Source organism: Microcaecilia unicolor, chromosome 2 (assembly GCF_901765095.1).
Source record: "Microcaecilia unicolor chromosome 2, aMicUni1.1, whole genome shotgun sequence".
Lineage (NCBI taxonomy): Eukaryota > Metazoa > Chordata > Amphibia > Gymnophiona > Siphonopidae > Microcaecilia > Microcaecilia unicolor.
In genome coordinates this window covers 420,411,431-420,439,365 of record NC_044032.1, presented here as the reverse complement: position 1 = coordinate 420,439,365, position 27,935 = coordinate 420,411,431, and the positions used below count along the sequence as shown (strand labels likewise).

Genomic DNA, 27,935 nt, shown 5'->3' with positions numbered 1-27,935 from the left:
ATCATTGCCACCGGAGTGTGCCGTACCGATGCCCATGCAGTTAGCACCCATTTTAAGGAGGGCCTGTTCCCAGTCATCTTGGGTCATGAAGGTGCTGGAATTGTGGAGAGTGTTGGACCAGGAGTAACTAAAGTTAAACCAGGTATTAATCCATTAAGTCTAGCAGTAGAACCTTTAGTATTCTATTCTATTTCAGTTCTTCTATTCCACAATTATCCCAAAGGTTCAACGCAGATAACAAAATAAAGAAGTCCTCTAGTCAAAGGAGAATTACAGTAAAATGAATACAATTTGGTAAACAAAATTAACAAGTGACAGCTTCGAATAAATGAGTTTTCAAAGCCTTCTTGAACAAAGAGTAGGAGTCAATTTGTCTAATTTGTAAAGGTAACTGATTCCAAAAACACACACCTTGATAGGCAAAGGTAAGCTCTAAAGATGTTTATGATGTATATCCTCATCAATGAACAATTACATTTCAAAAGATGGGTTGGCTGGATAAAAGTAAAGGATTTTGGAATACTCAAGCTATAAACCAGCTTCTCAGTGGTCAGGTTGTTCAAGGATTTAAAAACAAGGCATGCCACTTTAAATTTTATCCCTGCTCTAACAGGTAGCCAATGCAACCTTGCCAACCAAGAAGAAGCTCTCTCAAACTTTCCTAATTGGAAGATGAGTCTAGCAGCAGTATTTTGCAGTAGTTGAAGCCTTCTTAACTGCCTATCTATCTGATAGACCACAGTACCAGGAGTTACAATAATCTAAGTATTGAAGCAGAGCAATACTCCTGAAGCTTAAAGAACTCAACATAGATTGAATTGCCCTCAACTGTCTCAATCAAAAAAAAAAAAAAACGCTTTTCACTAGAGCATTGAGTTGAAATCCAAAGGTAAGATTAGTATCAGCTAAGACTCCAAGAATTTTAGATTTATCTTCGAATTTCAAAGTCTCACCTGACTACAATGTAAAATCTAAGGTGGAGAGGAGTTGAAATTGACCAAACCATACTACCTTTGTTTTAAGCTTATATAACTTAAAAAAAAAATTCATGGGCCCACAGATCTGTCTTTGCAATAATTTGCTTCAGTAAAACTTATTCAAGGCAGGTACATAAATCACCCACATATGAGAAAATAGAGGCATTCAACCCAGATCAAACAACTCCCAAAGTCTTTAAATACATATTGAATAGTGAGTGAGAGAGCTGAGAACTCTGGGGAACACTACGTAAAGAATGCCATGATGCTTAAATGCTACTTCCTTTCTGGACACTTTGGGGCTCATTTTTGAAACAGAAAAATGTCCAAAACATGGCAGACAGCAAGAGATGGACTTTTTTTTTTTTTTTTGCAATTTTCGAAAAATGTTTTTTAGACATTTTCTATGCAGTTCATCTGCAGTGCATGCAAATCACAAGGAGGCATGTTGGAGGCATGTTGGAGGCCTGTTGGAGGCATGATTTGGGTTTTCCTAATCGCTGGATGTTTTTTCTGCCATAATGGAACAAAGCAAAAATGTCCAAGGCTAAAACCTGTTTTAATAACAACTAAGTCACAAAATGGTGCCCCAAATGACCACTGAAGGGATTAAGGTATGACTTCCCCTTACTCCCCCAGTGGTCACTGACCCTCTCCCACCCCCAAACATGTAAAAGAAACAGTACATACCAGGCTCTATGATGGCTTCAGATATTATGGCCAGTCCTAATAGTGCAGCAAGCAGGACCCTAGAGTAGCCTAGTGGTTGGTGCAGTGCTCTGTAGAGAAGGGGACCCAGGCCCCTAACCCGCTCTAACTGTTACACTTGCGGTAGAAAGTGTGAGCCCTCCAAAACCCACCAAACGTTTACTGTACCCACATATAGGTGACACTTGCAGGCATAAGGTCTATTGTAGAGGGTTTTAGTGTGGGTTGGAGGACTCATCATACAATATAAGGAGGTAACAGTGAGATGTATACCTTGGACCTTTTAAATGGAGGGTGCCCACTGCTTCACTGGGATGTCTGTTTCTGTGTGAGTCGCCCTGACGTCCTGCACATTCCTACATGCACATAGGGACGTCAGGACAACTCACACAGAAACAGAATCCTTCCATCCAGATCAGCTGCAGCAACACGCCAGCCCGGAGACCGGCCCTGAAGAGGACTTCGGCTGGCGGGGGTTGGGGACCCCCACCAGCACAGGTACCTGACGGCAGCGGGGAGGGTTGGCGACAGCGAGAAGGGGGGTCAAAAGGGGAGGGTCAAAAGTGGCAGGGGGGGGTCGGTGGCGCCGGGGGGAGCTAAAATGTGCCCCCTCACCTCGGGCTCTGGACCCCCCTCCCGCCGAAGTCTGGCTACGCCCCTGATTCCGAGTACAAGCATATTTCACAGAAAGTAGATCTCTAGTTGCCAACAACATCGCATTCTAGGCCGCAAGGCCCTTGAAGGCTGATACACAGAGATAGTATCTTTAAGGTACTATAGATCAGAATCTGAATACAGGGTCTGATGAATCAAACATGCAATCTTAGATAGTACTCTAAACTAAATAGGTAACCAGTGCAATGACCGACGTACAGGAGAAACATGCTCAAACTGAGATGTTCTATCCAACAATCATACAGCAGCATTTTGGATTGTATGCAACGCCTGCATCTTGGATTTAGTAATACCCAGATAACAGCGCATTGCAGAAATCAGTCTGAGAAATCACCATACTCTACAGACCTAAAGTCACAATTAGATAACATCGATTTTAACCTAGTCAACAAGTGAAGCTAAAAAAAAAGCAGTACGAACCACAGACAAAATCTGATCTTGCATGGACAATTGGGAATCTAAAATCACTCCCAAAATTTGCATCTTACTCTTCACTACTAATTCATCTCTCACATGGATAATGACCTAGTATTTCTGATTTATCAGATTTTGTTCTGTTCTCAAAAGCTCTTCTCTGTTTTTCAAATCGGCTCTTCTATAGCAGTCATCAGTACATCCTACTTGATATCCTCTAAGAACCTCTGTTTCAAATTTTCGGCATTGTCATCATAAGTAAATTTCTCTGAACTTAGTCTTTTAATCCTCAAAAATTGACTGTACAGTAGATTATTTTTCAAAGACCTGCTAAAGCAGCTCCTATAATGGCACAATTTATTTACATCCATGGGTTTCTGTAAATATCTGAATGGAGAATGCCATTCTTTATAAAAATTCAAATATCCAAAAAAGGAATACTCTCTCTACTAAAATTAATCTTGAATTGGATATTTTCATCCCTTAAAAAACATTTCAGATCCTCTTTGCTTTCTTTCCAAATGGCAAACACATCATCAATGTATCTTTTCCAAACTACCAACTGATCATTGTAGGGGTATGGTCAAAAATTGCTCTTCAAAATTGGCCCTGTACAGATTCACAATCGAGGGTGCCATAGCACATCCCATGGCTGTCCCCCGAATCTGCTGATAAAACTTCATATCAAAACTAAAATAATTTTGTATCAATGCTATTTCAGCCAAAGACATTAAAAAAATTCAACCGGTAATTTTCTCAAATGTAAATGATGACATAAAGCACTTTGAATGATATCCATAGCTTTATCTTGTGGGATGTTCATATATAATGATTCCACATCAAGTGTCACAAAAATATAATCTTCAGTCTTCACTTTATTAAGGACATTCAAGTGTACAGCGCTGCGTACGTCTAGTAGCGCTTTAGAAATGATAAGTAGTAGTAGTAGTGATATCTGAAGAATCCCTTATGTATGATGGAATTAAAGAAATCTGCGGCCAAAGGAACTTGTCTAGAAAGATGGAAAGTGGTTCTAAAACAATTCATTTCCAGACACTATTGGTCTACCAGGTGGTTTGTCTAAAGATTTGTGTATTTTGGGTAAAATGTATAAACTCGAGATACCTGGATACTGTACTATCAAGAATTCCAATTATTTTCTTGTAATATAGCCTTCTTCAAAACCTGTCTTCAAGATGGAGTCAATAGAACTCTTTTTGCTAGCTGTTGGATCTCCAGGGAGTCTTATATAAAATTTGTGATCCTCCAATTCTCAATTAATTTTTAGATACTGTTCTATATCCATAACACATTTGACATATCTAACGCACTTGCAGGGTTGTTGACGTAGGAACAAAAGATAAACCTTTGCTTAAAACATTAATCTCAACTTCATTCAATATTCTTCTTGACAAGGAGAAATACATTCGAAATCTTCTAGCCCAGTGGTTCCCAAACCTGGTTCTGGAGGAAACCCAGTCAGTCAGGTTTTCAGGATACTCACAATGAATATTCATGAGAGAGATTTGCATGCAGTGGAGGCAGTACATGCAAATCTCTCTCATGAATATTCATTGTGAGTATCCTGAAAACCTGACTGGCTGGGGTGCCTCCAGGACCAGGTTTAGGAACCACTGCTCTAGCCCCTGTTTATTTAAAAAGTTCAAACTTACAAAAGGCTAAAAAGAAAACTAACCGAGACATTTTGAACCAACAAATATATAAAAGTAAAAAATTATAAATGAAAACCTTCTTTCTTAAAACCTTCTTCAAACAATCAATATAATCAGTATAATATCCCCCAAGTAAAACCCCAAAGTTTGCCATAAAGGAGCATACTAAGGGGCATTACATGCCCCTTAGGCATGCTTGAGGCGGTGTGCCTCAAGGTTTGTACGCTGAAATACTCCAGCCACAGAGGACCCTGAGAACATTGATGATATCACAAGGGGCCGGGTCAAACACCACACCACCAGAGGCTACACAAAAAGCACAAGAAATGGATAGAAAGCCCAAAACAGGCACTGGCAGGTGCAGCACATATCACTCAGATGATTTAAATGTCATGGTCATCATTTTTTTTAAATGCTGACTAAAGGGTTTAAATAGTCACCCAAATGTTTCTGGAAACCATGACTCGGGGCTTGACAAATTCTGGTGTCAGGTTGACATGGCGAGCAGAAAGTTTGCAATGGGACCCTGCAGGTGTGCTCCCCACTCTAGCTCCAGATGCTGCTACAGCCGCTGTTGGACCTGCTACTCCTTTCCGGTTGGCACTGCCCAGCTCTCAGAGACTTTGAACCATTCAGCATACAAACTCCTGTGCTAATCTTAAAGTTTCATTAGACTATGAGACCAATGTGGCAGTTTGACCACTGTGCAGCTCAAATTCACTGAGAGTCACCTAGAACCAACTGGAAAGGATTCTGCTGAACATATAAACCCCTTTGAATATTGGGCCACTCATTTCTGTAGCATGCCTTGAGGAGACATTTATCCAGTCAATGTTAGGATAATTGAATGCATGGCATAGATTAGAATAAAAAGGAGGCAGTGCATGCAAATTCTTCTCATGCATATTCATTGTGGAAATCCTGAAAACCAGTTTGGCTGGCTGTGTCCCAAGGATTGAACTGAGAACTCCAGTTCTTCTGTGATTAATCATTTTAAATGTAACCATTAATCTTGTTTTCTAGGTGACAGAGTTATCCCGCTCTACATTCCTCAGTGTGGCAAGTGCAAGTTCTGTTTGAATCCCAAGACTAATCTTTGTCAAAAGATCAGGTAGAAGTTATGACTGTTTTACATATTAAAAAATGACTTCCTGGGGGAAAGGTCAGTGCTCTGGTGGTGGTTGATGTAATCTTCCAATCCATGCTTTGAACATAGGTTTTTGCTCCTCGTGCTAGCTTGGAACTCATTTCAGGAAAGAAGTGATGAAGAGATTGACCAGGAAAAAAGCCAAGAGATAAATGATCGCTGTAAACCCCATATTGCTTTCACCATAATACCACAAATAATAACAAACCTCTGCTGGGGATCCTGTAGGTAGTCTGATTTTCTGGCTATCTATAATCCTCATGCAATGGGAATCTACAATGGGACCCTGCAGTTTTGTGCCCCACTCTAGCTCCAGATACTACTACAGCTGCTATTGGATCTGCTGGAAAGGGGCAGTTGTTCGTAAGGTTCTGAAGAACATAGCTAAGAACTCTTATGATGTGGGTAACTACAGACCTATTTTGAACCTCTGCTGTTTAGCTAAATTGGCGGAGAAGTTAGTGTTACCTCAGTTACTGGATTATGTAGACACGATAGAGGCCCTTAGCCCATATCAGTCAGGGTTTAGGTCAGGTCTTGGTTCAGAGGCACTTCTGACCCTTCTGTTATCGAATGTCAGGGCCAAGTTGGATGGAGAGAAAGTTGCCTTGGTGATTTCATTAGATTTGACATCAGCTTTTGATGTATTAGATCATCAAGTATTATTAAGTAGGCTAGTCACCTTGGAGTTGAAGGACCGAGTGTTGGCCTGATTTGCATATTTCTTAGCAGATCGGATGTTTTTTTATCCAAGAAGGGGGGGAGGGTCGTTCTAGCGAGTATTGAGTTTTGAGTGGGATCCCTTAGGATTCTTCTTTGTTGCCTGTTTTGTTCAATCTGTTTTTAGCTCCTTTAATTAGGAAGATTCAGGCCTTGTCTGTTGAGGTCTACGTATATGCAGACGATATACTGTTAGTGAGCTATTGTGATTCATATTGACCTGATTTATTGCCAGTGAATGACTATCTGGGTATAGTCAACGTATTCAGTAGGCATATATATTTATTAGTAATGAAGGGAGTAAATCAATCACTTATCTTATTATACTCAACTTCAATTTTCACTTTAATAATATACATACAGGCATATTTTCAAAGCACTTAGCCTTCCAAAGTTCCATAGGTTTCTATGGAACTTTGGAAGGCTAAGTGCTTTGAAAATATGCCTCAAAGTATCATGGTCTAATTCAACAGAGACCCTTTTATGGGATCATCAGACCTGCATAACTACCTCTATAGTGGCTAGTATGAGCCAAGCATATTTCAGAGGTAGTACCGTAATCCTCATCGATCCTTCCTATTTGCTTATATTTTTCAAGACTTTTTTTTGCTTACATCAGTTAACATTAAAGGTAATATCTATTTCAATTGTTGTACTTAGCTTCAAGCTTTTAGGCTTCATATGCATAGTGGAGACCCAGATTCACCGACATAGATCCATGTTTTGCAATACGCTGTGTCAAGGCAGTCTCCTAAAAATCAAATTATAGAAGTAAATAAACTTCACTATTACTCAGTTTAAACATTAAAGCAAAGGTCCAACTGGTGAGGACTAGACCTGTTTTCTTAAGGCGTTTTTTCTAAAATGGCCACTAGTCTCTTTGGTGGGTGCTTTTATAACTCTAACACCCGCAGCGCCAATCAGATTTCCAGTCCAGAAACAGCTGATCAGGCGCGCACACTAGTATCAGTAATTAATGATGTCTATCAAATAAGCGTCATCCATTCGATTTCTCATTTAAGACCATAAGGTTATATAGTGTTCAAAGTAAATATCCAGAACTGTTCTCTATAATTCAGTAGTTTTTCTATATCGCCACCTTCCCATCCCTCTTTCATATGATCTACTATTCGCTACTGCATATCAGCTATATTATGTTGATACTCGGTCCAATGTTGAACAAGCGGAGCTTCCATTTTGTTAGTCATAATCCTGGATTTGTGTTCCGTGAGACGTGTTCTTACAGGCCTCATGCTGCGTCCGACATATATTTTATTGCAAGGACATTGAATGATATAAATTACCATTTTAGTAGTACAGTTTGAATTGTCAAATGATTTAATAATACGCCCAGAATTTGGATCAGACCAAGTGGGTCCTGTTATTGATGTTTGACACCATTGACATTGTCCACACAGACCATGGTTTGACAGATCTTGTGCAGTATAACGATAGTGATTTTTCCAAGATAGAATTTCTCCAATATGTTTCGATCGTGTAAATGCAATCACTGGTTTTTCTGAAAATACAGCATCTAATTGTAGCATGTGCTAAAGCGATATAATAATATAAACAATATCTTTCGCCAATGAAGAATATGGTAATACGCAGACTACCCGATCTTGTTCTTATAGGTCAAAAGCAATTCTCTCTGGGCATAGCGTGCTCTTAAATACGCCCTTCATAAAGTCTTGAACGGGTACCCCCGTGCCAAAAATTTATCTGTATGTTTCGCGTAGTATTTAAAGTCCAAAGAGGGATTGTCCAGTTTTTACAGCATCTTGCAATAACACTTGTCAATAATAGTGATAATTTTTTTTTACGCACATTTGTTTTGAGGTTATTTGGAAAAATGTTAGGGGGAGGGTCCCGTTTTTTCCAAACACTGTAGTTTCAAAGTTCAAAGTGCTCACAGATAAAAAAGGAAACACTTTTTCCTCACTTTGCATAATCCAATGCTAATCTGTAGTTTTGCTGCCAGTGGCTGTGGGAGCCTTTCCCTGCATGGGTGCTGCTGCTGCTGTCTCCTCTATCCCCCATTATCTATGCCCCTGCAGTTTGCAGGTCACTGGGCCTCTGCTTCACTGGGTCCCCATCCCATCCCCACCCCCCTCAGTGCAGGGGCTGTTTAGATGGTATTTATGCTATTGTGTTCATGCTGATTTTTGATAGACTTAATGCTCTGATTTTGCTACAGTTCTGTCTGTTTGCTGACATTCATTAATTACAATTTGTTTCCCCCTTAGCAAAATCAAAACTGCTATTTCAGATCAAGATCTGATGGCGGACAATACCAGCAGGTTTACCTGCAAAGGGAAGCAGATTTACCATTTCATGGGGACCAGCACCTTTTCTGAATACACTGTTGTGGCTGAGACCTCTGTTGCCAAAATCGATGATGCCGCTCCTCTAGATAAAGTTTGTCTGATTGGCTGTGGATTTTCCACTGGGTATGGGGCTGCCATCAATACTGCCAAGGTAAAAGAAATAAATACTGTACATAATTTGTAAAATGAATGTGCTTTAGTCAGTAGTTTCCAAATCCCATTCATAAAGTTTGGTTTTAGGGTAACCAAAATATGCAGATTAACCTGGTTCTTTGCCGAACTATATGCAAATGCATATCATAAATATTCATTGTAGATAGCCAGAAATCCAGATAGAGAGAGACAAGGTACAGAGAAAAAAAATTATGAGAGAATGACAAAAGAGAAATGGAGGGACTGGAAAACTAGAGATATGGAGAGGAAAGAGAATAATGAATTATAGAGAGAAGAAATGCAAAGGAGATGGGCACAGGAGGAGGAGAGAGAACAGATGTGTGTGTGTGTGCGCCTTAGAACAGTGTATCCCAAGTCAGTCCTGGAGTCCCCCTTGAAAGTCAGGTTTTCAGGATATCCACAAAGAATATGCATGAAATAAATTTGCATACAATAGAGGCAGTGTATGCAAATGGATCTCATGCATATTCATTGTGGATATCCTGAAAACCTGACTGGCAAGGGGGTACTCCAGGATCAATTTGGGAAACACTGCCCTAGAAAGACAACAAGTAAGTTGGTGTGTGTGAAAGAGAAAGTATAGGCTAGGAAAATAGCACAGATGTGTGTTAGAAATGATATAGGAGGGTGGGAAGGACAATGCAAAACTACATAGATTCTACATCTATAGGTGCCATCGATGCTTGAGCACCCCCAGTATCCAAGGAGGTGACATTTGTGTTGAGATTAGCACCCCTAGTTGTTTTGGAAAGATGACTTCTATGAATACATGAGTGTATATATGAGATATCACATTGGATGAAAAAGAACATGTGGTTTAAAAGATGATACAGATCAATGTAGAAGAGTGAATGGCGATGCTACTGAACACTTCCAGAAAGAATTGGTATAGAATACCCAACTGCAAGAGAAAAAGAAGTGAACAGCAGTGGGTAGAACTAGATTGCAAAAGGGACAGAGAAACTAAAGAAAAACTCTCAGAAATGTCATGGGCAAAAGCCTCATGGGTTGTGCACAGTAGCTGAGGTTAAGTTGCCTGTCCCACAAGATGAAAGTCATTTGTCATCATATGACCCATCATATCTGGTTAGTTTCTTGGTTCCCACACTCAGCCACCATGGTGATGGCGCGTTCATAGAGTAACTAATTAGTTGAAATTAGGTACATTGCCTTTATACAGTATTTAACCTAAATTAAGGATAAGGAAATACTATTACTGATAAAACAATGTGATGACTTTCAAATTTGGAACTTGGAATTCATTACGAGAAAATGTTAATGGTAAGTCTGTGTTGTTATGAAAATCAAGAAGCCAAGGATACCTTAAAAATAGAACTCAAGTCCACTAAGCTGAGCAGAAGCCATTTACCTATAGTCCTGCCAGTGGGGGGTGCTGTTTCACTATCACATTTTCAAAAGAGATGGACAGGCAAGCTCTGCAGGACTCCAGGGAATCTGCCTGTCCCTAGCAATTGAAAAAAACAATATCAAAGTACTACCCCCTACTGGCAGCAATGCATTTTGAGGACTCACGCTCAACTTAGAGGGAACAGTGCTCAAGTCACCCTTATTTTCCCAAGAATAATGTGCATGTTTCTATTTAAGCATTATTCAGAAATAAGAAAAAATATATATCTTTTTTTTATTTAATGATTTTTTTTTTTGTTACATTGGTACCCTGCACTTTCCCACTCATGGCAGGCTCAATGCAGCTTACATATTGTATACAGGTACTTATTTGTACCTAGGGCAATGGAGGGTTAAGTGACTTGCCCAGAGTCACAAGGAGCTGCAGTGGGAATCAAACTCAGTTCCCCAGGATCAAAGTCCACTGCACTAACCACTAGGCTACTCATTTGTGATCTGTCTTAGGGTTTTCAAGGTGAGGTACTTTAAAAAGGGGCATAATAAAGCTTGCCTCGATTCCAAGGGTTCTCAGCTTAGTTCTCAGAATACATCTCAGTCTGGCTTTTAGAATATCCACAATGAGCATGTATTTAGTGAATGGAAATCTATCACATGCATATACATTTTGGATATCATGAAAACTTGATTGGCAGGAAATGTCCAACAAACTGGGTCGAGAACCACTGTTCTAACCAGAAAATAAAATTCAACAAAAAGAAACTTTAAAAAATGACCTTTCAGAAAATATTCTGAAATACATCATCATGACATCATATATTAAAGAAACTTAAAAACAAATAAATAAAAAATCAACAAAAATGAAATAAAACAGAGAAAACTAATTAAGGCAATAAAAATAGTATGTAGAAAAAGCAAACACTCATATAATAAAAGTAATGGAGCTCCAAAAACCCAGTCTCCTCCCCTCAAATCATCAAGCAGCCTAAAAATATAATAACCTATTACCTTTGTGCCAATATCACACACAAAATCAAAGATAATGGATGTTTTTGATTTGCTGAGGCTTTTGTTATGGTCTCTAATAAACAGAAGTCTTGTGGAAGCCTGACAAACCTGCTACTCTAGGAATAAAGCAAGTTTCTTTAAGTATACAGCATTGTTTGTTCGATTCAATGCATTACCTTATTGGAAATCTATAATCTGTAACAGTGCTATATCAAAGGTTAATGTGACATGTGGGCAAGCAGTTACCACTCCATGTGGCATAGCAGGAAACCCAGGACTAGGTTGATGGTTCTGAGTTATTCATTCATTTCTTTCACTGTACCTTACCTTGTAAAGGAAAAGGGAGGGAGACATATTTGAATACCAATTAGAATAGCCCTAAACATCACTGCAGTCATAGAATCCTGTTCACTACAGCTTATGGTTCTATAAACTGAGACCTTCACAGTTGATATAATTGCTGGGTGAATTCAGCTGGCCTCATCACATTTTTCTTAATCCTGTGTGTAGGTTGAACCTGGTTCTACCTGTGCAGTTTTTGGGTTGGGAGGAGTTGGTCTTTCGGCTGTCATGGGCTGTAAAGCTGCAGGTGCTACTCGGATCATCGGGATTGACATCAACAAAGACAAATTTCCAAAAGCAAAAGAGCTGGGAGCCACAGAATGCATCAATCCTAAAGACTACAATAAGCCCATACAACAGGTTATTGCTGAACTGACCAATGGTGGTGTGGACTTCTCCATCGAGTGCATCGGCAATATCGATGTCATGGTATGTGGGAGTTTTGTCATTCTTGCCTATTATTAAATCATTTAATAATCTTTTTTTCAAAATCTAGTGAAATTCACACAGTAAACAAACAGAAAAAAAGTCAACAAACAAGTAGAAATCCTTTTTTACTGGACTACTTGCCTTTGTTTGCTTCATTGGTGAGTTGTTTGTGCTTCCTAGGGCAAGGAGTATGAGTTTCACAGCAGTGTAAAACAAATATTCATTCAATAACGCTGCAGAACTCTAGGCCACCAGACATTGAAATATAGATGGATGTCAGCAAACGAGGGTTACTTCATCCACCTAGGGGTATGTTTACTAAGGTGCGTTAGCGTTTTTAACATACCAGTAAATTTAAGGTGCATTAAATGTTAGCCCCTAGTTTGTTACTCAGCAGCTGGTAATATAAAGAAGCAAGATTAAACCCTAAATATGGAAATAAACGTTATCTTGCAATTTAGACTTCAGAACATATACTGATGATTTCTAATTTTTCTTTGGATAGAGTTGAATTTTGGGGTCCAGTTGTTTCCTTTGCTTCCTTTGGTTCTCATCTAGGGTTGTGGTAGGGGCAGTTTCTCCAAATGGGTTAGTTTTTCACATGCTACAAAGACAATAGTTTGAACCTTTGTATCACATTCACTTGTTTTGATCAAACTTAGCTTTGAACAAAAAAAGACCTCAAATTTCCAGATAGGGACAAATACACGACACGGCTCATTTTCAAAGCACTTAGCCTCCCAAAGTTCCATAGAAACCTATGGAACTTAGCCTCCCAAAGTGCTTTGAAAATATGCCTCAAGGTATTGCAACAACCACTATCTTACATGGGAGCAGGATAATATCATTAGTCAGTTTTTAAAACACCAAGAAGAGGGAAAAAAAGAATCAGTATTAAAAACTCTCAAGTAGTGGAGAAAATCTACTGATTAAAAAAAAAATACCCCTCTTGCAACTACAATAGAACAAAGTGAATTAACATACAAAAAATTAATAACACTAATCCTTAAATAGAAATATAAAGTTAGAACGTAGTGAGAGCTCTTACTGCTAATATAGTCAAATGTACCAAATCAGAAGAACATGTATGAAAAAGCAAAAGAGCATGGCCAGCCCCCAAAAACCACTGAGCTGAAACTCCCACTCCTGTAGTGCTCCATGCATCCTCCAATATAACTCAAACCAAACTTCACCATCAGACAGAAAGCAGTGCACTGCTGGCTCCCCTTGATAGCTGGAAGCATTTCTTCAACAACAGCACCTTGTTTCGCTACTCTCCGTGCTGCTTCAGGAAGAATCAAAATAGATCCAAGGATTTACACTCCACCATCACTGACTCAAAGATGGCGCCACGTACGTTTTCACATACCATGACAGGAATGAACCTCACTCCTAAGCCAGGGCATGTGGAATACGATCTCAGACTCTCACATTTTCTGCTAACGCAGTGAGACTCCATTAGTGACTACACGGGGACGTTGCTCCATCTATTTCATCACGCTCTTCCTTTTATATCCTAGACCAGAGCTTCCCAAACCTGCCCAGGTGACCCCATAGCCAAGACCAGCTTAACTATGATCTGTGCGCAGAACAGGCACCGATATGCGCTGACACTTTCATTTTTGTTCCGACATGCACACAAGAAGCTATGGGCATGGTTTACTAAGGTGCGCTATCGTTTTTAGCGCGTGCTAAAAATTAGCATGTGCTAACCATGTAGACACCCATAGCTATATTATAGGCATCTACACGGTTAGTGCATGTTAAAAATGCTAAAGTGATTATAGCATGGCTTAGTAAACAGGACCCACGTTTACTACAAAACCTTTGTGCATATGCATTTGGCACACTTTCCCCATTTTGCATGCAAGTCCTGTGTGCATAAAATTTGCATAGACTTAGCTTGCATGCCACAGCATGATGCTCACAGTACTACTACTACTATTTAACATTTCTAGAGTGCTACCAAGGTAACACAGCGCTGTACAAATAACAAAGAAGGACAGTCCCTGCTCAAAGGAGCTTACAATCTAAAGGACAAAAGGACAAAAGGACAAAAAGTGTAGTCAATCAGAAATCGGGGCAGTCTAGGTTACTTGGGTAGAAGCAGATATCCGTGGTGGCTCTACCCATGGCTTTCTGCTTTGGTCTCCAAGGGTTTGTAGTTGCAGTCTGAGTGCAAAGCTATTTTTCCTCTGTTGGGCAATTGATATTGCCAGGTAAGCCACATGGCCATTTTGAAGAAAAGCACTTACCGCCACCCATTGAGGTGGCTCCCACGCTTACCCGGCAGTAACTGGGAAGCGCACAGTGCTGCCCGATTACCGCCGGATAACTCCCTGCAGTAATATTTTTCTGGAATTTGTGGTAGCGCTGAAAATGCTGCACACTGGGGGTGGAACTACTGCCAGAGGTTACATTGGGCCTGCGGTATTTCCGATTTGCCACCCGGCAAGCCCGTTACCGCGTAGCAACCCTTTAGCGAAAGGGCCCCTAAGTTTGTACCAAAGTCAATGGAGGGTTAAGTTAAGATCACAAGAAGCCACAGTGGGATTTGAATGGGGTTCCCCTGGTTCTCATCCCACTGCTCTAACCATTAGGCTACTCCTCCACTCCCTGAGGTAGTCTTGAAGGAGTAAAATTGACTCATTCAATTTTAAACAGTTTGCTAAATTCTATATTTGAGATCAGTAGGAACATTTTTTTTCTACTTATTCTATCATACTTGATTCTTCTGCTCCCTGAGTTGAAAGATATGGATTTTACTCTTCCATTTCTGATTGGTGAGATCTTCCAAGTCATTCTTGAAGAAATTGATTTTCATCTTTGTCGCTATTGAATCTGTTGCATGCTCATCAATTCTTTTCTATGTGTATTCAAGTTTTCCTTGAAAATGGTCATTTTAGTAGTTAAACTTCCTATTTCCACTGGGATTTGTTTTGCGGCATTTCAACACCATTTGCTTCATGTTTCAGCATTCAGAATTCATAGAATCAGGAGCTGCAAAGACACCTCTTTCCTGGCAGCCATTTTCTCTGATGTCAATGGATTAGGTTTTGATCTTTTTATCCCTGATTAAATCAAAGTAATCCACTTCATTCCTGATGATGGTTTTTTGTAGCTGATGATGCTACATGTTGAGGAAATGCTCAGGCAAATTGTTATAAGAATATTTCCAGCACAGGGACCTAATAGTTTTCTGAGCTCTTTGGGAGTTCACTAATTATGGGAATAATTTTATAAAGCATGTTCCACATAAAACTGTGCAGATATATACATTCGTACAAGTATGCATGTCAACATGAACACAGGCACTTCACACAGAATGCAAACAGACATTACTACAGGCAACATGTGAGCTGAGGCAGGGTTCTCAGCTGCATTCATACTTTATAAATACACACCTGAAAAATACATGTAATCCCCCATTATAATGGGGATTACTAGATTACTGCAGAACTCTCCAGAGTTACTGGAGGGAGAACAGCACAGTGAGTGGAAAAGGATTCAGCCCAAGGGAGTGTGGGGAGAAGTACAGAGGGAAATGTTTCTAGTTGTTGAATGACAAGGGGGGAGGTGTTTGGGAGTTAATAAAAGTTATTGTTGCACAGAGCACATGGTCTTTGGTCACCTTCACCCCTCCTGGAACCCACGAGGAGAGGGGGTGTCCTGGAAAGGCTAAATAACCTAAGGCTGAAGTAAGAGAGAAAACTGCTACAATCAGCAGTAACTGGAGGAGAGGAGTGCTCCAGGTGGGGAGAAGAGGAAACCCAGCCCGACAGCAGAACAGGAAGGAGCCTGTTCAGTGCCAGAGACAGCTGCTCAGGGAAGCGCATCTCTGGAGGAGAGGACAGACAGGGAGGTCTGGTCCTGAGAGAGTCTCCCTGTTGGGGGAAGCCCAGTGGTGACAGCTTGCATCAAACGGCACTGCAAGCACAACCTTGGATTCTGCCCAGTGTTGCCAGGTGGGCGGTTTTCTGCGACCCGCCGCAGGAAATTTTTGCCCGCGGCGGGTTGCGGTTTTTTGGGCTGCTTTTTGGGCAGCTTTTTCGGCCACGGGGAGGCGGGGTTAGTGACGTTTTTGGGCGGGGTTAGTGACATTTTGGGTGGGGCCGATGACGTGGGAGGCGGGGCCGGTGACGGGGGAGGCGGGGTTGATGACGGCGGGGGTGGGGGTGATGACGCGGGGGCGGGGGTGTCAGGGGCGGGGTTTGAGTTTGGGCGGGTTTTGGGCGGTTTTTATGCTGGATTGGGTGGGAAAAAAATTTTCCACCTGGCAACACTGATTCTGCCGCCCAAAAGGATAGGCATGGGACTGGTTGGAGTTGTAAATATGTGAATATCCATTAAATTGCTAAGAGACTATAAATTAGATAAGCAAAAAGTCTCCTCAGAGTCTGGATTGGAATATAAACTGACTTTTTTTCAGCAAGCACATGTTTGTTAAGAGAAACTGTATTGATTTTCAGACGACAATGTACTGGAGTGACTGCCTGTTGCAGAGAGTTCAGTAAAGTTCAAGTTACATAAAATATAACATCTGGAGTGGGCATTGGGTTTTTTTGGAGTGGGAGCGAAGTTCATTTGCCCCTGGACTAAGAGAATAAAGATAGTTTCATGAGAGCCTGGCTTAATCCTTACGGCCTACTGGAGTAAGTCCGGCTCCAGCCTGCACCCAGCTCAGTTATAGCAGAGAGAAGGGACTAATGAGCATTCTCTGGATGGTTGTTTGTGGCCTGGGTCAGGGGTGCCCAATCCTGTGAGCTAGTTGGCACCCAGGACACAGCTGGGTGTGAGACCCGAGTTACATACATACAGAATGTTGAATCAGTCTCGGAGCAGATGTAACTTTATAGGAGTGCATATGTGCAATAATAACAATACTTCTAGTAGTCTGTTTTATTACTGTCCTCAGCCTTGAATGAATTCTTTCAAAAAGGCGGTAAATAAATAAATAAAAGTACATAAGGTGGAAGCTCATGTGCTGTGTTTTTGAGAAAAGGAAACTCTCTTGCATACGTGCTTTAAATGCTCCAATGATCTGAAAATCAATTTTTGTGAAAAAGAAAAAATTGTCTACACTACTTACAGGATATTCATGGTCGAATTTTTTCAAAAAAATAGGGCCAATGAAGATTACAGGTGTTGGTGTTGGAATAAACTCTTAATCAAACAAAAATTCCCATCTTCTATTTTGTGAGTTGGCTGAGAGAGGGGATTGGAGGTGTGGGGGGCTGGGTTGGGGTGAAGCCTGTTACAAACTTGATGATGATTTATCTCAGTTTGTTTATTTTCCATTTGATCTGTTATATGCTCTTATGGCTATTCCAAGCATTGGCTTTGCTAATTCTGATGAATCATCAATAAAAAATGTTGAAACATTAAAAAAAAATCTCCCCCTTCTAACGGACCATATGTATAAAAATATTTTGGTTGGAGTTGAGTTTTCTTTGGAAGTGGTGGCCTTTATAAAATGAGCATTTTTATTTTGTGGAAGCACCCTATTATTAAATTGGGCTCCATGCAATCATCTCATTCATAGCTCAATAGGCATTGTACTAAGCATGTTAGCTTATGTTTATTTATTTATTTTATTAGGATTTATTTACCGCTTTTTTGAAGGAATTCACTAAAGGCGGTGTACAGTAAGAATAGATCAAACATGAACAATAGGCAATTACAGCAGTAAAAATATTGTTAAGGATCACCTTTCGCACCCTGATGGTGATTTTTGCTGATATTCCTACCATAACGATTACATATCATTTCTATAGCATTGTATACACATACACAAAATAAAGACAGTCACTTGCCCATGGACTTTACAATCTAGCCAATACATAGAGATAAAAAAAGAAGCTTCAGGAAATGTATATAATACAGTAAAAATGGTTAAAGTCAACTAATCAGGTGAAGCCAGGGTTTAAGATGTGAAAGCAACCTCAAAAAAGGTATGAATATGGTCAGAGGGGGAGGGGGGGGCACAAGGACGGATGTGGGGGAGGGGGGTAATGAACAGCTACAGATTGAATGTGACATTGCAGTAGCTCTCATATTCCCATTTATTGATTGCAGAAAGCAGCTCTGGAGTGCACCACTGTAGGCTGGGGGACATGCGCAATTGTGGGAGTAGCTTTGGAAGATCGGGGTGTCCCTGTTGATCCATTCCAGTTGATAATGGGACGTACTTTAAAGGCCACGTTCTTTGGCGGTAAGTCCTGTGTAAGGTGTCAATATTCATTTAATTATGCAAATAAAATCATCATAGAGAAACAAATCGAACGCAACCTAAAACTTTCTAAATCAGCACAGAAGTTTGAAAGAGGTATGTGTTCTGCAAGTCATCAGTGTAGAGAACTTTGGGCCCTGTTTACTAAGCTGTGCTGTAGGCATGCTAGTGTTTTTAGTGCACGCTAACGCTAGAGACACCCGTTTATTCCTATGGATGTCTCTAGCGTTAATGCATGCTAATTTTTAGGGCACACTAAAAACACTAGTGCACTTTAGTAAAAGGACCCTTTGGCAGTGGGTAGCTATTTTTAAGGAAATATTGTTCTTTCCTGATGTTTCTGGTCTTCTAGTTCAGCCAAACCACACTTATAAAATCTTTAAAATTTTTGGAAAATTGATTTTGTGAAGCTGTTTTCACACATAGTATTACTCATAGGGGCTTTTTTTCACTAAGCTATGCTAGTAAATGGGCTTAGCTTGCCCTAATTCATGACTTTCCTTTATGATAAGTCAGTTTCTAACACGGCCATAAATTCAGCCTTTTTCAATTATATATTTTTTCTAGCCATGTGCTATTAGCATTAGTGCATGGCCACTGAAAAAAATTAACATGGAAGTAATTACTATTTGAAGAGTCTAATGGCTCTCGTGTTAAGTTGGTGCATTCATGCCCACTCTCCACCCCTGACACGTCCCCTCTAAAAATAAATAGATAAAATAAATACCATGCAGTTAGCACGTGTAAATGGCAAAACTAACACAAAAACTTTACTGTGTCTTGTGTTAGGTCATTTTTCCTGTGTTAAGCACACAAGAGCACTTAACCTATAAATGTACTCACTCTGCTGCTCCCCAGTATCTCTCCACACTCGTCCTTCCCTACACCCCTTCCTGAACACTCCGCTCCATGGATAAATCCTTCTTATCTGTTCCCTTCTCCACTACTACCAACTCCAGACTTCACGTCTTCTGTCTCGCTGCACCCTACGCCTGGAATAAACTTCCTGAGCCCCTACGTCTTGCCCCATCCTTGGCCACCTTTAAATCTAGACTGAAAGTCCACCTCTTTAACATTGCTTTTGACTCATAACCACTTGTAACCACTCGCCTCCACCTACCCTCCTCTCCTCCTTCCTGTACACATTAATTGATGATTTGCTTACTTTATTTTTGTCTATTAGATTGTAAGCTCTTTGAGCAGGGACTGTCTTTCTTCTATGTTTGTGCAGCGCTGTGTATGCCTTGTAGCACTATAGAAATGCTAAATAGTAGTAGTAGTAGTAGTAGTAGTTAATGCAGTTCAGTGAAAGGGGCAAGGCGCCATATTTAATGATCTGCATTGCATAATTTTTGTGAGTAAAATTATGAAATGTGGCTCATTAACTTATTTGCCACACATAAAATCATGCATGAAATTTAGCTATGTGTAAGGAAAATAGTTCAATTTTTTTGTTTGTGCTTATACTGCACTTTCAAAATGCATTTCTCCATAGCAGATCACAACTAAAGCATGCATAAAGTTATACATACATTAAAAACAAACGGTCCATATAAAATATCAAATTAAACAGAAAGATGGACAACCCTAACAGGGCAACTCAGCATCTGTTGACTGCTGTGAGAAGTAATTTGCCAAGATGATAATGACTTTAATTAAAGTGGAGCCACAAAAATAAACAAAAACAAAAACACAGGGGATAATAATACTTTACATTGAAAGGTAAAACTGATCCCTTAAGGTTCTGGTCCAGCATATCTAATTATCACAACTGGCCCCAAAATGTTAACTTCATGTAAAATTGGGATGCTCTAAGCAAATCTGTTTTTAATGACCCAGTGGTATGCTGGGAAATTTTTAACAACGGGTTCTTTCTCCAGGCACAGCCAGCCCTGCAATTTGGGGTGGGAGGCTTGGGGTCAACTGGGGGGGGGGGCAATGCATTTTTCTTTCTCCCTTTCCCCCTACCTTTGCTGGTAGGCATGCCGAGCCCCACCAGTCAAATAAATGGACTACCACCGCTCCCTGCTGCTTGTTTCTGGCTCTGAGCAGCAACAAGCAATGGAGAGCAGTAGCAGTCCATTTAATTGGCTGGCAGGGCTCGGTATCCCTGCCAGCAAAGGTTGAAGAGTTCAGAGATGCCAAGAGAGACCTTTCTCAAAGCTGGAGATTTACCACCACTATACTGGAGACTAAAGGCCAATGAGTGAGGTTTTTCTCATGGCAGCCATGTCTAAAACCAGTTGTGGCAGATGCACATTACAAAAACTGACATATTTTAATAAATAAATAGAAAATGAAATTCTTTTTTCTATCTTTGTTGTCTGGTCATTTTATTTTTCTTATTGTGTTGTTCCCAGTCTCTGGTTTCTGCTTTCCTCTTCTCTTAACTGTTTTGCCAGTCTCCTTGTCCATTTGTCATTTCCTTTCGCTTCATGTCCACCATCCATCTTATCTCTGCATCCCTGTCGGGGGTTGTGGACCTCCGCCAGCAAAAGTACCCATCAGCGGCGGCGGCAGGGGAAGGTTGGCGGCAGCAGGAAGAGGGAGGTCTAAAGGTGGTGGTGGCGGCAGTGGGGGGGTCAAAAATGATAGGGGAGGTCGGCGGCGCTGGGGGGGCTAAAATGTGCCCCCTCACCTTGGGCTCTGGACCCCCTCCCACCGAAGTCTGGCTACGCCCCTGGTGCATGACAGCATACTATTGTACAATCTAAGGTGGTCACTGATGTTTCCCTATGTAGTTGTCAGATGAAAATTCTGGGCCCCCATTTCAGAAAGATGCCTAATAGAACAAAAGATTACGTTTTTGGAGGGAAGTATAAAACACTGAATTCAGGGAGGAGCCTTGTCTTCTGCCCCCAGAGGGGTCTGCAGCAAGGACAGATGTGAAACTATAGGAAGTGGGTTATCCCCACTCTGGAGCTCACAGGAGCTTTGGTTCCCTGCTCTAGGGGCTAAAGAGAAGGAGAAACCAATACAGGGGTTGCCAGTATGGTCCACAGCTGTCCTCTGATGCATACTGGAGGGAGAGAGTCCTGTTCACAAAAGACTGAACAGATCATGAATTGCCAGTCTGATCCATAGCTGTCTTTGGAAATCTAGAGTACCCTAAAGGAGGAGGGATGGGGGTCATCAGAAAGACCTGCTCCTGATCCGCTGAAAGCAAGAGTAACAGAGTGAAAGGACCTGAAGCTGGAAGCAGTGGAGCTGGAGAGTGCTAATACCTTAAGTAACTGGAGATAGAACCCAACATGGGTTTTATCAACCTTCCTGTCCAGAAGGGAAACATAAGCACTGAAGATACAAGGGAATGAAAGAGAAGTTACAAGAGCGAGTGGAGCAGAGGAACTGCTTGCTATCAAGAGAGAGAAAAAAATTCTGGATTTAACTACTGTCCTAAAGACCATTATATCTGGAAAAGGAGAGGGCTACTTATTAACATCAAGGAATAAAAAAGGAACCAAAAGGGAGTAAGGATTTCCACAAGTATGAAAAATGTTTGGGTGTGAGGTGGAGAATACCTTTCATTTCTGAGATGGGCGTCCTTGGTTACCATTATCGCCGAAAATCAGAAAGGACCAAAACCAGGGACGACCATCTCTAAGGACGACCTAAAGTTCAAGATTTGGCCATCCCCGACTGTATTATCGAAACAAAAGATGGACGTCCATCTTGTGTCGATAATACAGGTTTCCCCACCCCTCCACTGGGACATTTTGTGAGGACGTCCTCAGCAAAACTTGGATGTCCCTTTCGATTATGCCCCTCTATGTAACTTTGCAAGTCTGAGTGCTTTGAAAATACGCCTCCTGTGTTCTAGAGCTTCCAGCAGAATGAGGTCATAGCTGGTGCCTCCTGGCCAACTCTTACATCATACTGCATCCCTTCAACCATGCAGCACTGTCAAGATATAAATTAAATAGTAAAAACAAAACACAAATGGTGATGCAGAATATAAAGAGGAAATTCTAACCTGAGAGGATATAAATAGAAATAAAACAAAACAAAGAAATAAGATACCACCTTTTTTTATTGGACTAGCATAATACACTTTTTGAGCTTTCAAAAACAATGCCTTCTTCTTCAGATCAGAAATGAGCAAATGTTGACAATTATCAGAATATATAAGTAACACATAAAAGCATTTCAATGACAGTCTCACAGGAAGAGGTGGAGGTGAAAAACAGGGCAAGATGGATGGGTGATGAGAGGGAAACAGCAGTATAATTTTATGGTTTATAATGGAATAGGAAATCCAGATTTTTGTTAAGTCCTGTCTGGTGGGTTTCAAAATATTTCATCATTTTGACTTCAAAGGTATTATGTTCCTGTATTGTCTTAACATTTCCTTTTTATTATTCTCACTATAAAATCATTGTGCTGTCCATACAAGTGACACCCTGGTTGGCATTGTGGTGTTTAATGTGATGACTGTGTAGGTCAGCTCTTGTCTTCAGCATCTGGCTCATCTCTCCAGTACAGCATCCTTCTTCACACTTTTTGAGAGGAGAAAATGTTTCTTTTTCTTATAAGAATCCCATTTTAAATGAATAGTATCAGATTCCAACAAGAGCAATTCTTGGGGATTTTTCCCAGCAGTGTGACTGTTTCTGTTATTCACAAAGAAGCATTTGCTAATGAATTACCATTTGAAAGACATTGGTAGCACTGGGTAAGTAGGTTGTACCATTTGCCTCCTGTGACACAGTTGTGAAAGAGCAGGGGAGTAAAGGTGGGTATCTAAGGGCTTTCACAAAGCTCAGACTGATACTGTCAGAGTTTGTTATCAACCAATATAAATAATGCTAGACATACAGGATGGGAAATATAGACAAAGATTATGATTCACTAAGGCTTTTCTCCAATTCTGTAGGGAAAAAGCTTAGGGGGTCTTTTACTAAGCCGCAGTAGCATTTTTAGCTCACGGTAGAAACCAGCTGGCGGTACATAAGTACATAAGTATTGCCATACTGGGAAAGACCAAAGGTCCATCGAGCCCAGCATCCTGTTTCCAACAGTGGCCAATCCAGGTCACAAATACCCAGCAAGATCCCAAAAATGTACAAAACATTTTATACTGCTTATCCCAGAAATAGTGGATTTTCCCCAAGTCCATTTAATAACGGTCTATGGACTTTTCCTTTAGGAAGCCGTCAACTCTGCTAAGCTAACCGCCTTTACCACATTCTCTGAGACGCCCATAGGAATATAATGGGCATCTTGGTGTTTACCACCAGCTGATTTCTACCACGAGCTAAAAACACTACCATAGCTTAGGAAAAGATCCCCTTAGCAAACTAGGTCCTAAGAAGTGATCTTGCCAATAAGATCACAGTTTCAAAGGTGCTACAGCTTAATTCATTGTTTCAATTTTGTTTTCCCCTACAGGTTGGAAGAGTGTTGATAGTGTGCCGAAGCTGGTCTCTGATTATATGGCAAAGAAATTCAAGTTAGATGAGCTGGTGACCTATACTTTACCCTTTGAAAAAATCAATGAGGCTTTTGATCTTATGAAAGAGGGGAAGAGGTAATTTGCTGTTCAGCTATCTATCCAAAGTTGTAGAATTATTCAAACTGATATTCAAAGCCAATTATGTATTTGTCGGTGGCTACTGAAGGTATAATTAGCCTATCCATATATTTTTTACAAGTGCATGGATAATATCTAGCCACTTAGCTTGTGAAATGGCTAGATATTATCTATAATTCTGGGCTGGATTAGGAGAGGGGTCAAGGTGGCCAAAAGACCATCAGGACAGCATTGATATTCAGCCACTATCTGGGGGTCAATAATCAGCCATTGGCAGTGAGCGTTGTGCTCACCACTGGCAGCGTTATTCCCGGGTATTCAAAGCTGGGACCTGTGCAGACTTTGGCTTTGAATATCTGATTATTTTTAAGCCAGCTAACACATAGCCACTTAAGGAACCATGTGTAACTGCATTAAAATAGGACAGACTTTTATGCAGTCCCATTTATGCAGTAAACCTGGCTGCTTAAGGGCTAAATATCAGCCCTTAACCCCTGGATTCTATATAGCGCGCATTGAGATCTGTACCAAAATCCAAGCGTATTCTGTAACAGCACACGGTTAACAGCACTTAACAAGCAATAATGAGCAGTAACTGGCAATAATTAGAATTTACATGCACAAGTCCCTAAGTGTATGCTATAACACATGGCGCCTATATTTTAATGCGAGCAGGCAAAAAGGGGCATGATTATGGGTGGGGAAATGGGCATTTCATGAGCGCTGTGAAATTTACATGCGTAGAATATGGCCCAGTGCACATAAATCTACACACTGGGATTTACGCCACTTTGTCGGTGTAAATGGAGGCACGTAGTTTTAAGCGCTGTAATATCAACTAAGTGCATTCTATATACCATGCCTAAATCTAGGTGCCGCTTATAGAATATGCTTAGTCTGCAATGTTTTTCATGCAGATTTTTTAGGCATCATATATAGAATCTCCCCCTAAGCAGACGAGTGCCGACTCCACCCCTGGAATGCTCCCAACATAGCCAGCTTTGAGTTCATTGCTAAGCCAGTTAAGTGCCGCTGATTATTAGAAGCTAGCCCTGACCAAGTGATTTAACTGGTCAGCTCCAAAAGCACTTTGAATATCGAGCCCTATACTTTTAGTTTAGGTCTGTTAAACTTCAAGCCTAAATTAAATGGACAGTGCTGGTCCAGTCACCACACTCTCTGCATTCAGTTTCAAGTTTATTATTTATTTGATATACTGCCCATTGGTATGGCCATCTAGACAGTGTACACATTAGAAATCAATAAAAAGTAAAACTATAAATAATTATACAATAGGAAGTTTCAATCCAGATGTGATCATAGGCAGTCGCACAAGAAGACAGTAGTGTCAATGGTGATAGCACTGAGAAAAGAAATGTTTTTATCCCAGATTTAAAATTGGAATGAGAAGGCTCTGTATGAAGGTTAAGGGGAAGATTATTCCAAAAGGATGGGGCAATTGCAGAAAGTTTTGAGGAATGTATAGTTTCAGAACAAATTTTATAGAAAAATGGAGTCACAGATGATGTTCAGATGATTGGAGTAGACGGGCAAGTTTGTAGGGTATACACAGTAAAAACAAGAACAAGGGTTCTCCTGCCTGACAGATCTTGTGGACCAGAGTTAGAATTTTGTATGGGATTCTGGCTGCTATTGGTAACCAATGCTAGTAAAGTTGTGACATGATCCAATTGTTTGGCTCATGATATCAATTTAACTGCAGTGTTTTCGATGAGTTACAGCCATTTTTTGTCTTTAATTCAAAGATCCAAAAATAGTGTGTTGCAATAGTCTAGATGCCCTAAAAATCAATTTTGGGTTCAGGTCATGTCTCTCTCTTTTCCGTCCACTTCTCTTACCCTCTCTTCCTCCCTTCACAGGTCTAGTCTCTCTTTCCCCTCCCCCCCAAAGGCCCACATCTCTCCATTTCCTTCCCTGCAAGTCGGCATCTCTCTTACACATACAGTTCTCCAAACTCATTCCAGCAGCAATGAAAGCAGGTAGGTTCCAGCCAGTGCCACCAGAGCCTTTCCTCTACTACATCCTGCCCACAGGAAGTTACATCAGAGGAGGTGGGAAGCGGCAGAGGAAAGGCCCTGGCAGGGCAAGTTGAGCCTACCTGGCTTTCATCACTGCCACTGCCAGCATGAGTTTGAAGGGCCACAGGGGAGGGACAGAAAGAGAAGTTGGACCTGCCGGGGGGGTGGGGGTGGGGGGAGGGAGAGACGGATGCCGAACAGCAGGGATTGAGAGCAGCAGTATGCCCCCATTTCAAAGTACATCTGAAGATGGGGCTTGTGTAGTCGTAAAACCTCATTTACCATATCATCTTTTGCTTGTTCTTATGTTGCTCCAGTAAAAGGGCGCATTTTCTCTAAGATAAGTAGGGCTACTGGAGTTTGGCACTACTGGAAAAAAAAATTAATAGTAAAGTCAACATTGAAATAGCCCGTTTTCTTTTTTTTATTTACAGCATCCGAACTGTCTTGGTTTTTTAAGAACACAGATGAAGCTGTGGAGAAACCATCTTCTCAACTCCTGCCATGCCATCAACCCTTCGTTCTCCCCCCCCCCCCCCCCCCATCTTTATTCATCCAGTTTATGAAAAGAAAATGTATTCTAATTAGCACTTATATGCACAGTGGTTGAAAGCAAACATTTCTTACAAGCTATGGTGGAAGGAAATTAGCGGGTATGTTATATGTATCACTTTGTTGTGCCATAGCTGTTCAGGCATAAGGACAGGATCTTGCAAACTGCTTTTTGTGTTTACACTACTGCATAGCCCAGTATGATTCCACATTTTATTCCTGTCCAAAGCCACAGAAATTGTGTTTCTTTCTACAGCAATCTCCTCTTTCCATTCCACCCTTCTTAGCTGCTTTCCCCCAAAAATTTATTTTTATTTACTTGGATTTTGCTCACACCTTTTCAGTAGTAGCTCAAGGTGAGTTACAAACAGCTGTCCAGTCTAGTTTTCAAAGAGAAAGTCAAGGATTATCTTTTGAAGTCTAGGGAAGTCACCATCACACTGCCCCTCTTTGTAACTTCATGTTGGTCATAATGACCGGCCCAGCTGCCCCATCCTATCCCCTTTGACAAGAAGTCTGCATCAGAGGGAACAGGACCAGCAGCTTTTGAGCACAGCCTGTACTGAAAGGCCTACTACCACATTAAGTAGCATTTACAGTTTTGGGCTTAGATGAGGAAGGGAGGGCAGGAGACCCAGCAGGAGAATACTGCTAGAACCGGGGAGGTGGGGTAGGGAATGGGAGATGAGGTGAGATGCTGGACACCTGGGGGTTAGGGAGGGGAAAGGCAGATGCTGGCTACCTGGAGATAAGGAGTAGAAGGGAGATACTAGACTATGAGGGGGTAGAGCCTTGAACTGCCCCTGGGTGGGTGGGGGGAGGGCTGAAGGTTCACCAAAGGCATGAGATACCCTTGGGTCAGCCCTGTGGGTAATTTATGTAGTCAAATGCTAAACAGCAAGCACTGTCCTGTACCTTTGTAAAACTGTAGCACACCCCACAAGAGCATCTTCACCTTGTTTCTTAATACAGGTAAACAGCATTACTGTGAATCTCTATACATCTTTTACAAGGAAGTCTTTTTAAAAGTATATAAATGAGTTTGTAACTCACATCCAGAGAATATTTTTAAGACCATAATCTTGTAGTAGTTTCAGTCTTGCCTCCCAACTAACTATAACTCTACAGGGGAAAGCAATACGAGGCTCTTCAGCTCACAACTCCAGCCATTCTGACATTTATGTCCCCGGTTTAACAAGCTGGGTAATCCTAGAATGTCTGAAGGAGGTAGGTTTGAAACTCAGGTCTGGCTTGGAGGTAGTATGGAGGAGTGGTTTGAGCCATTACAGCTTTTATCATGAGCTTAGTGAATCTAAACAAACAAATTCTTGGGAGACTCATAGCAATAGCGGGAATGACTCCAATTGGTGCACCACAACAACAGAAAGCAGGAAAGGAACCCCTATGGTAAATCCAAAATGCAGGAGGAGTAGGGGATGACCAAATGACTTCCAGCAGGCACATAAAGATTTGTATTTCATCTGCCTGCCTGCTAGAAGTCATTTGGTCATCCCCTACTCCTCCTTCCAGCATCCAATTGGTGCAGAACAGTACTACTACTACTGATCATTTCTATAACAGTACTAGACGTACACAGTGCTGTACATATTATATGCAGGTACTTTC

General features: G+C 41.0%; 1 protein-coding gene across 1 annotated transcript; it reads left to right on the top strand.

The window, feature by feature from the left end:
• On the top strand, nucleotides 1-27,291 carry LOC115461126 (alcohol dehydrogenase 4-like; the record flags this gene model as incomplete). The annotated part of the gene is given in 7 exon segments (XM_030190722.1): nucleotides 1-142; nucleotides 5,471-5,558; nucleotides 8,561-8,792; nucleotides 11,699-11,959; nucleotides 18,035-18,170; nucleotides 23,577-23,715; nucleotides 26,192-27,291. Coding segments are annotated over 7 exon segments (1,023 nt in total), but the record flags the coding sequence as incomplete, so codon positions are not given.
• Between the last annotated feature and the right edge of the window lie 644 nt (nucleotides 27,292-27,935).